The sequence below is a fragment of the Gavialis gangeticus genome, unplaced genomic scaffold (genome assembly GCF_001723915.1).
Source record: "Gavialis gangeticus isolate Ggan-Ray unplaced genomic scaffold, GavGan_comp1, whole genome shotgun sequence".
NCBI classification, from domain to species: domain Eukaryota; kingdom Metazoa; phylum Chordata; order Crocodylia; family Gavialidae; genus Gavialis; species Gavialis gangeticus.
Window position 1 is genome coordinate 47,254,527 of NW_017729004.1, and position 11,337 is coordinate 47,265,863.

The 11,337-nt window shown below is 48.7% G+C and overlaps 1 protein-coding gene across 1 annotated transcript in view; it reads right to left on the reverse strand.

Moving 5' to 3' along the window:
• LOC109291105 (macrophage mannose receptor 1-like) overlaps positions 1–11,337 on the reverse strand; it is a 151,818-nt gene that overhangs the window by 42,629 nt on the left and 97,852 nt on the right. Inside the window, exons 23-24 of the mRNA XM_019507966.1 lie at positions 6,754–6,986; positions 4,462–4,627 (exon numbers count right to left, since the gene is read on the reverse strand). Of these exons, the coding sequence (XP_019363511.1) occupies positions 4,462–4,627; positions 6,754–6,986 (399 nt within the window). The remainder of the gene's footprint in view (positions 1–4,461; positions 4,628–6,753; positions 6,987–11,337) is intronic.

An 11,337-nucleotide genomic window follows, 5' to 3' on the forward strand; every position in this document is an offset into this window, starting at 1 on the left:
TTCATGACCAGGTCACAAAACGTTTAGATGCAGGAGTCAAGGTAGATGACATCTACCAGGACTTGAAGAAGGCATTCAATACAGTATCTCATTCTGGTCTTGTAAATAAACAGACAGGCTTGGATGTAGATGATTACATGGTCAGGTGGGTGGCAAATTGGCTTACGGGTCACACCCAGACAGTGGTGGTGGATGGGCCGATATTGACCTGGAAAGATGTGGGTAACGGAGTCTCGCAAGACTCGGTCCTTGGACCAGTGCTATTTAATGTTTTCATCAGTGACTTGGACAAGAGCACAGAGAACACCCTCAACAAGTTCACAGGTGATACCAAATTATGGGGCAAATTTAAAACACCAGAGCAGGGGTGGGCAAAATATGGCCCACGGGCTGGATGTGGCCCGCGAGGCCAATCTATCCAGCCCACAGAGCCCCTAAAAATATTTAGAAAATGAAAATTTATATGTCCTTGGTTCCTGTCAAAGATGACAGGAACCAAGGGCAGTAGGACACAGAGAAAGCCCTGGTGGGCTCCTTCAACAGCAGGGCCCTCCTGGCCCCACCCCCGCAGCCAGAAGACCCAGTCGGGGCTTCTGGCCTGGAACCATGTGCCTGCCCTGGTGAGGGAAGCTCAGGTAAAGGGGAGGGGAAGGGCAGGGGATGAGCTGGTGCTGAGGATGGAGAAAAGTGGCCCCTCCCCCACCCTGTGGCTGGCACTCCCTGCTGCAGCCACTCCAGGCCACATGGGGCTGTCCTGAGCAGGCACAGGCAGCCCCATGCAGGCTGCAAGTGGCTGCAGCGCGGGGTGCCGGTAACAGTGCGGGCAAGGGGCTGCTTTTCCCTTGCACTCAGCACCAGCTTGTAACCTGCCCCCGCCACCAGCCTGGGCCCTGTGCCAGCTCTGGGCTCACCCATCAGGGCTGCGCCATGGCAGCAGCAGCTACAGCTCCCCCCACTTGCCTCACCAGGCAGCGTTTGCTGCTGCTGCCCAAAGCCCAAGCTCTGGGCAGGCAGCAGCAGCAAACATTGCCCAGTACGGTAAGCAGCGGGGGCGACAGCTGCTCCTGCAGCAGCACAGCCCCGATGGGCAATCCCGGAGCCAGCACGGGGTCCAGGCTGGCAGTGAGAGTGTGTTACAAGCTGGTGCTGAGCATGATGGGGGGAGGAAGGCGGCCTCTCCCCTGCCAGTGCTGGCCCTGGAACATTGGTCCCAAGATGGTTACCAGGGGGCAGGGCACCTGTCCAGGGGTGGGGCTACCCATATGGCCCTCAACAGCTTCCAACAACTTGGTAAGCAGCCCTCCACCCAAAATAATTGCCCACTCCTGCACCAGAGAGTAGGGAATGGATTCAGGTGGGAAGATTGAAAAAATGGGCAGAATGAAATAGGATGCAGTTCAACAAAGACAAATGCAAAGTGCTGCACCTGGGCCAAAAGAACCACCAACACACTTACAGCGTGGGAGATGACCTTCTCAGCAGCCCAGCAGCAGAAAGGGATCTTGGAGTCATAGTTGACTCCAAGATGAACATGAGCCATCAATGTGATGCAGTGACCAACAAGGCTAACCGGACTTTATCATGCATTAGTAGACTGTGTGAGAGAGAAAGGGTTACAGGGCTCAAAAGTACAAGGGCTAAACAAAGGGTCAGTGGCCCCAGACCCACAGCCCCAAAAAGCCCAGCAGAAACCCTCCTTACCCAGGTGTTTCTGGAGGGGAGAGGCTGTGAGCGCCAACTTTTGTATAAAGAAGAGCGCGGAACAGACAGAGGGGGAGAGCGTAGACCCAGAAGGAGGAGCACCAAGTCGGCGCATGCTGCAGGGAATATTCAGAGCAATGTGGAGAGCCAGTAGGAGACTCCTGCAGAGAGCAAGCTCCCCAGAGGGAACTTAGTGCAACGACTGCTGACCCAGTGGTGCTTAGAACTGTTTGTTACCATGCCGGCAGAGCCCGGCAGAGTTTTTGTACCGTAAAGTCCCTAATAGAGGGGCAATATAGAATTGTGGTACCATAAAGTCCCTAAAGGTGGCGCAAGCCAAAATGGTGTCACAAATGCACCTAATGGGATGAGCGGAATCATGACAACCTCAATAAGAGGCTCGGGAAGAGCCACCCAAGCATGGATAGGGAACAAAAAGAGGGACTGACCTCACGAAAGTCAATTTTGTTTTTCGCTCAGTTAAAAGGAGCTGGAAGCATAACCCCGGGCCAGGAGTGCCTGGTTTTGTTTTTTGTTTTTTCTTTTGTTTTCTTCTGCTTGGGATGGAAGTCACACTGCAGGACCAAGTGGCTGATCAGAACCCAGTGGAACGGGTGAGGGTGTAGGGGTGGCAGAGCCCTCAGGAACATAGGACCTTTGCGGGATGACTGGGACTACACATCCAGGTACTGAACCAACTCCTTTAACACCAAGTCATGGCAGGCAAAACGTGGGTGTGTAGATCTCCAATTAGAAATGGTCTCACAATAGTCAGCTGGCAGGCGGGTGTGAGAGAGAGAAGAAGCCAGCAGGCTCCAAGGCTCCCGGACTAATCAGAGGTTCAGCGGCCCCAGGTCCACAGCCCCAAGGAGCCCAGCAGAAATTCCCCTTACCCAGGTGTGTTGGGAAGGGAGGGGCTGATATTTTCCCCGCCGGTATAAAGAAGAGTCCAGGACTGGAAAGTGGAGGCAACACAGAACCAGAAAGAGGAAGAGGAGGAGATGGAGCACACCGGCGCACACTGCAGGGAATGCTGAAAGCGATGTTGAGTACTGGTAGGAGCCTCTGGCAGAGAGCAAAACCCCAGCGGGGTTTTGGAACCCAATTTACTGGCCCCTGTGGGGAGTAGAACTGTTTGTTTACTGGCCGGGAGCTGGCTGAGCCCCTCATGAGAAGGGTACCGTAATAACCCTAATAGAGGGGCACCATTGACTTTGGGGTACCGTAGTCCCTGTAATAGTGGCACAGTCCAATAGTGGACTTAAGCTGTTAAAAAGGAATCTCATCAAGCCCTACAAAGGGGCTCTCAGAGAGCCAACAAAGGGGTGCTTGACCCCTCGAAGGCCAAGTTTGAGTTGGAAGGTGGCTGCAGACAGACAGAGCAGCTACACAGACCAGGGGAGCCTTCTCGGTTGTCATGTTTGTTTTGATTGACCTTTCTGTGGTGGATTATCTGGGAGGAGCTGAGGATACGTGGACGGACCAGCCGGCTGGCCACCACCCGGTGGAACGGGCGAGGGTGTAGGGGTGGCGGAGCCCTCAGAAACTCGGGACCTCGCGAGACGCCGGGGAGACTCATAATTGGACTACACGTGAAGGCATCTGAACCAACTCCATTAATATCAAGTCGTGGCAGGAGAAACGTACATGTGTGAGACCCCAATTATAGCTGATGACACCCTAGGCAAGTGGCAGGCGGCGTCCGTCAGGTCCTCAAGGGACGGCAATACCCGACAGCGGGGTCCTACAGGTCTGCAAGTGAAGGAGATACTTGACACAGATGCATGATGAACAGGTCCAAGGAGGTGATGCTTCCCCTCTACGCAGCACTGGTCAGATGGCAGTTGGAGTACTGCATCCAGTTTTGGGCGCTGCACTTCAAGAAGGATGCAAAGACTCCTGAGGGTGTTCAGAGGAGCGCCACTCATATGGTCAGAGGCCTGCAGGCAAAGCCCTACAAGGAGAAACTGAGGGACCTAGATCTTTACAGCTTTTGCAAGAGAAGGCTGAGAGGTGATCTTATGGCTGCCTATAAATTCATCAGGGAATAGGAGATGCTCTATTTACTAGGGCACCCCCTGGAGTAACTAGGAACAATGGCCAAAAAGTGATGGAGAGCAGATTTAGGTTGAACATTAGAAAGAGCTTCTTCACAGTAAGGGTTCCCAGAATCTTGAATGGGTTTCCAAGGGAGATAATGCTCTTCCCTACCTTGGGAGTCTTCAAGAAGAGACTGAACAAGCACCTAGCTGGGATCATCTGACCCCAGCGCTCTTTCTGCGGGGGTTTGGACTTGATGACCTACTGAGGTCCCTTCCGACCCTAACATCAATGAATCTGTGAGTTCTGAGTGCCAATCTACACTACATCAAAACCAAATGCAATACATACATTAATTTTTTTTAAAAATGGAAAACATCCCTAAGAAGGAAAAGGGCACATACTTAGCTGGTGTGAACAGGCATACTTGTATTGAAGTCAATAGATCTATTCCCATTTTCACCAACTGAGACTTTAACATGCCAAAGTCTTTAAATCCATATACTAGGCAACAGTAGAATCCCACACTCCAAAAGAATCATAGAATCATAAAACCATAGAAAGTTAGGTTGGAAGGTGGAGGGTATTCTTCAAGGACTTTCCTCTGAAGCTTTGTATACTAGCCAGTGAGGGAAACAGAATATTGAACTAAAGAGATTACTGATGTGAACTCCTATGATAATTACTGCATTCTTAAAATTGTTACATTTATTTGCTTACCATCTGACCGTTTGCAAACTGAAGAGAAGTTTTTATTACAGGATGCTGTCTTCCAGTACCCATTTATGTCTACATAGACACAGGCTCTTTTAGTCTTTGGCTCTCCCATTGCCCATTGAGAATACTTGATTAACCAGTTATCAGTCCATTGGTAATATGTGGACATCTGAAAACATAATTAAATTTAGCTAATATGATTTGCACCACAAAATAACTGAAACTTAATTTTAATTACACTTATTTAAGCTTTTTATCACACAAGCTATGTTTATTTCTCCTTTTCAATCTTACTTCTCTTTATGAATTCCTGGGACACATGAAGAGTAATATTTTATCTGAAAGAACTTATTCATTCCTGTAAGGGGGCACTATAGATATAAACAATATTCAGACTGTGTTGAATGGTGGAAGTTCTTCCCCGGAGGAAATTACAGCATACATGGATTAGGCATAATGAGGATATTACAAGACAGTACAAACCAAGGGCAGATCCAGAGTTGGCATGATGGTATGGTCATATCCAGAATTAATTGGGAAGCTCATTCCTAGTATTATCACCTGTTTACATGCCCTTTTGTTGCCTAAATATGAGCTATTATTTATTAACATGGAGTTCTTTTGTTTGCAGATGTAAACCCTCTAACACATGGTAAAAACCAAAGATGAGTAAATGTGAAGTCAGTTCCAAAATATTGTGCCAAGGAACAGTTCTTCCTAATTCATCCTACCTAATCTGAATTTTTATTTTATTTAAAAATCTAGATTATAATGTTGATTAATTTGGACAGTATTACTTGGTACTCAACAGCCTAACATTAACATATACAATATCCCTCTCCCACCTGCAATAACCTCAATGGTAAGTAACCATATAATGGACAGTTAGACTTTTAAAACTGCTATGTACATCCCAGTTCATGGTTCCTAGTCACACTTGCATTTCCCCACAGTTTCTATAGCTCTCTTTCTTCCTTCACTGCTTCTCACCAGGTATATTTACATAAGATGGTTTACTGCAAAGTAGTATAGTTTATTGCACAGTAAGCATGTGCATCTACACATGCACATGCTTACTGCTGCAAACCTCACTAATCGTGAGTAAATATGCTACCTGCAAATGCAAGTAGCAAATTTACTTTCGATTAGTAATGGCATAGTATCGCTTGTATAGATGCCTGACTAGGAGAAAATATGCTTCCAGTCAGGTGGCCATCAAGGGGCAGATTTCTCCCTGCCCCCAGGAGTTGCCTACTGCTGGGGAAGGCTCCACAGGCGGGGACTATGCCCCACTGCCACAGCAGCATGGAGCTCCAAGCCCCATGCTCTGAGATCACAACTGGGGAGCAGGGACTGGAATATTCTTATCTCCTAGCCCTCGCTTCATCATTGAGATTGGGGAGTGGGGGCCTGGGAGACCCTTATCTCCCAGCACCAGCTCCCCAACCTGTTCCCCACCCATTTCTGTGCTCATGTAGCTGAGCAGGGAACAGGCTCCCCATCCTCCACCCCACAATGGAGTGGGGGCTGAGAATTGTCCTTGTCAGAGGCAGGTCCCAGCCCCATGGTGATCGAGGCATGGGGCTTAGAAAGAGCTGCAGGGTAGTGTAGGTCCCAGGCCCCTACCCCATCTGCCAGTGGGGCAGCTAGCAGTGAGCTAGCTGCTAGCTGCCCCACTGGCAGATTGGGGCAGGGACCTGGGACCTTCACCTGTTTCCAAATCCCCTGCCCCTGATCGGGGACCCAGGGCCAGAAACTCCTTGCTGCTGGGGCAGGAGAACATTGTCTCCGCCCCAGCAGCAGGCAGTCCCTTGGGACAGAGTGTAATGTCCCAGCCAAGAGACAGCTGTCTCCTGGCCCCGTGCTCCCTGCCAGCCCCTGAGCTAGCACCCAGGGGGAGCCTAGAGCTCCACTGGTGGCAGCAGGGGCCCACTGCAGAGCCCCAGGATGTAAGAGTATTTAGCTGCCATTAGCGAGAAATCTGCTTCCCCTTCCCTGCATTTGTAGATACCTGCCTAGGAGAGTTTACTCATGAGTACATTTATCCCTGATCAAGCACATGTGTAGATGGGTACACCATGACCTTCTCTGTGGGTCCTCATATCCAATTTATGTGCTTGCTATAGAACTGTAATAGGAATACTAGAATACCATTCATGCTCCTTGTGATTTCATTCAGAACACCGCTTTTACAGCACACCTTCCTAATGAAAGCAACTGACATTTATATATAGAAAATGCAAGTGTATTTTGATATTTATCAGAATCAGTCTTACATGTATTCATTGTTCTTACCACCTCACTGTTAAGACCAATCCATACAGGTTCTCCATACTTGAGTATCTGTAGCCATAGGAATGACTGACTATAAGCATCTAAAATGCTAGCAAGTTCTGAAGATTTATTCTTGCAGTTTTTTCTTGCCTCTTCCCATGTCATCTTGGACTGGATTATTGAATAACTACTGCCACCAAAATGGGTAAAATCAGAGGCTGGAACTGTTGTTGAGGAAAGAAGTAATTTAGGATCTGAAATGATTGGAGGGAAAAATGCGTGAATCAATTTATACTGTACCTCTGACCTTTAATTTCTACAGTATTGCAAAACTGAAGTGGTACAATACAAACAATCCATCACTTAAAATGTATTAAATATGATTAATAATTTGTGAATACAGAAAACACAAAATATGCTCCTGGATCTACTATAGTGAATGGTAACTTTGCCAGTAACTTCAATTGTACAATGATTTGTAAATTATGTACTGAATGTGGCTGCATGACAGTGGATTGATACATCTGCTCTTTAAATCAAGTTATCTGAGTTATTTACAACCCTCTTAGATAGTAAATGAAGATGTATTTAATACTATTAAGCTAATATTTGGAGGATGTATACCCACATGTGGTATACCCACATAATAACTTAAGAGTGTTTGAAAATGCTGTTCAGAAACTCCCTAAAGGTTCATTCAGGCTACAATTGTTTGATTTTAGTCCTGTGGATTGACATATGGTAAAGAATATGCATTTGTAGCATGGATCAAACATTACAAAATCTAAGGATGAGAAATTCAAAATCAGTAGCATAACTTGGAGTAGATGACACAGACACTAGTCCTAGGTCCTCCCTTAAAGGAGTGTAAGAGCAGCAGCTGCCACCACCTTTGCCCAGGGTGCAAAACCTGGTTGTTAATCCTCTGCCTAAAATTAGCAACAACTGGTAATCGCCAGGCAAGAGAAGTAGTATCTTTGTTGAAAATATACACCCCCACTTTTGGTGATCTTTTGATAAAGAGATCACCAAAATTCAGCTAAACTCCTAAAAGAGACAAGAAGTGGCAAGTTTATACCTCAGTATAGCTAGGCCAAGTCAATACTATATACATACTTCTGGTTTGCTTTGCTCATTTACCTCTTAATAAGAACTACACAACCTGGCTGGAATTGCAACAGGATTTTACAGTGAATCTTACTGTATTTTACCATCTACTTGCTGGAAGGTGACAATGATGAGGAAGAAGATGAAGATGACAGATAGAAAAGAAAATGATAATGACAACAAAATGATGAAGATGAAAAATCAGCTTTTTGGCAGCACAGACACAGCAAATGATTTAATATTTCAATAGACGCCTAAAAAGCAAAAAAAGGAGGTATACACCAGCATTGTGTGAGCAAGGTAGCAAGGGGAATCTAGTTGCAAGATGGATGGATATAGCTAGTTTGGGTGCAAAATTGTGTTAATTTCTGGTCTCTGCATCACAAAAAGGATATAGTAGAATGAGAGAAGGTAGAAAGAAAGGAAACAAGATGACGAGGGTAAATAGCTGCTGTCATATCAAGACCTACTAAAATGTTTGGAAAGGAGAAGGTTGAGGAAGGATATGATAGTGGTCTATTGCATCATGAAGAGTGTGGACAAAGTCCTTCGCAAACTGTTATTCACAGTCCCAGAACACTAGAATTAATGAAAATCACAGGAGACAGGCTTAAAACAAATAAGAGAAATTATTTTTTTACACAGGAAATATTTAACCTGTGCAACTCATAGCTGCAGAAAGTCATAGAGTCATAGAGGCAGAAAGTATAGCCTAGTTCAAAAACTGACTAAACAAAATTGTAGATGAAAAGTTAGTAATAACTAGACCTGTGTGAATAGGGAAGTATTCAGTTTGGATTTGGATTTGGATTCAGATTCAGCTGATTCAGGGGACAGTGATTTGGTTCGGAGATAACTGTCCTGAATGGATTCAGCCGAATCAGCTTTGGAAGTTTCAGCGCTGATTTGCAGAGATTCGGTGATCCAAATCCTCAAATCTCTCCGAATCAGCTGGGGAGAGGCAGGCACAGCTGGGCAGCTCCTCTGGCTGTGCCTGCCTCTCCCAAGCAGCAGGAGCCATGGGAGAAGCTCCCATGGCTTCCCTGTCCAGCTCCATCCCTCAGCAGCCCCAGCCTAGTCCCAGCACTTAAAAGAAAAAATAGCCCCACACTCACTGGCTGCAGGAGCAGTGATTGGGGCCTCTGGGCACTCATAGCAGAGCCTCCCCATGCAGTGCGGTGTAGTTGGGGGCAGCAGGGATTGCCCCCCACCCTCCTGGCACCCACACAGCAGCTGCCCCATGGCACAGGTGCAGCGTAGCTCAGCAGGGCATTGCTCACTGTCTGGGAGCTGGGGCCACTGGGGCTGAGTGCTGTTGGGTTCTGGCTGACAGTTGCATCCACCAGAGCTCCCAGACAGCGTGCGGTGCCTTGCTGAGCCACATTGCACTCATGCCATGGGGCAGCTGCCACATGGATGCCAAGCAGGGGGGGCGATCCTCACTGCCCCCCACTGCCCTGCGCTTCATGGGGGGGGCTCTGCAATGAGCCCTCAGAGGCCCCAATCACTGCTGCCAGAGTTGGTGAGTGTGAGGCTTTTTTCTTTTTTTTTTTAAGTGTCGGGAGGCTGAGCGGGCAAGGGATGGAGCTGGGCAGGGAAGCCATGGGGGTTTCTCCCAAAGCTCCTCTGGCTGTGCCTGCCTCTGCCCCAGTTGTGGGCGCTATGCTCTGCTGTTGCTTGCTCAGCTGGTGCGGGGGTGGGGAGGAGTGTGATGCAGGCGCCGCTTGCTCTGGGTGGCAGCAGGGCATAGCCCCCACTCCTAGTGCTGCCATGCCCACATCAGCACTGGGGGTGGGGGCTCTGCCCTGCCACTGCTTGCCAGCCAGCACGCAGGGTGCAGATGCAGGTGCAGCAGTACTGGGAGTGGGGGCTATGCCTTGCTGCCACTTGTCCCTTCTGCCTGGAGCAAGCCGCACCTGCATCCTGCCCGACTGGGCAAGTGGCAGCAGGGCAGAGCCCCAACTCCCAGCACTACCGTGCCTGCATCCTGCACCCCCTTCCTCCCTCCCGGAGTAACAGGTCCCCCTACCCAGGCCAAGCAGCTTGCTCCAACCCAAGCCAGAAGCCAAGAGGAGCCAAGAGAAGGTTGACCCAAAAGCCCCAGAACTTGGTATGACCTCAGATGAGGAGTGTATAAATTAAAAGATGCTGGGAAAAGTGCAGCCAGAACATCAGGAGAAGGTTCCTGAAAAGTAAGTGGATGAGCTGCAGCCTGGTGCACTCAAGTTGACATGCACCAGGGTCTCCCTCTGCTGACAGAGAAGCAGGTGTCAGGGAGGTCTGTGATGCATACCAGATAACACATCCATGAAGAGAGGTCCATGCAAGAGCCACCAATCTAGGTCCCTGGTGGTTTGTAAGATTACAGTGGAATACAGGTTGATCCACTGGGGATCCTTGCCCTTAGCAAAGGTGTCCCACCACTTGGTGTCTGGGTGGGAGACAAGGACAGGATGGTGGAGCACGTGGAGGAAAAGTATATAGAGATGGCAGTAATGGACTTTTCAGAAGTAGACCAGCTTGATGTCTCCCAGCTTTCTGAGGTGGTGTCATATGGACTCTCAAAGCAGGGGCTCCATGACAAGTTGCAGAAGGCTGGGGGATATGGGCAGGTGGGGACTGCCTTTGTGTAGGTCCTCCTGGATGTAGGAAAGGGAAAAGAAAGTTGTGTACCTGGCTGCAGATGCAGACCAGACTCTGCCCCCACCCCATGCAAAGAGAAGCACAGTACGCTTGCAGAGATGCAGTCAAGTCCAGGCCTAAACTTGTGCTATGTTTTCCATAGGTCCTAGATGGTAAGGAGCACATCATCAACATACGTCAAGAGGACCACAATTATGGGTGGCTTCTGAGCACCAGACTTGCGGTCTGCTTGTGAAAGAGACAGAGGAAGAGCTCAAAAATGATGGCATAGAGCTGGCTCAACAGCAGGCAGCCTTGATGCACTCCCTGCCATAAGGGGATAGGCTACATCAGCATCCAGTTGAGCTTGACCATGCACTCTACAGAGGTGTACAGCACCTGGAGAAACTGTACAAAGCAGGGACTAAAGTCAGATGCTCTCAGAGTACCTGTCAGGTATTCATAATTCACCTGTAAAAAGCTTTCTCCTACTCAAGGGACAGGAGGTCAAATGAGAAGCTATGACAGGTACCTGTGGCCTGAGTTGGGGAAGAAAGGTGGGATGGAGTTTAGGATCACTCTGTCCCCAGTTCTCTCATAGGCTCAAGAGAGATGTGAACACCCCCACTGAGAGCCCTTTCCCCACTGCACACAGTGATGGGGAGTGTACACAGTGATGGGGCAGTGGCCTCTGTGGCAAGGAAAAATACTCCTTTGATGAGGACTTTCTCCCCCACAGCGCAGCTCCACCAGGCTGCAAATGCCCAAACTGTGCCCCCTTGCCAGCCTCCTCACCAGCCCCCTGCCTGTCAGCTATGAGTGGTGGGTGGCAGGAATAGATCCCACTCTGCCCCCCCCCCCCAGCTAGGATCTCCC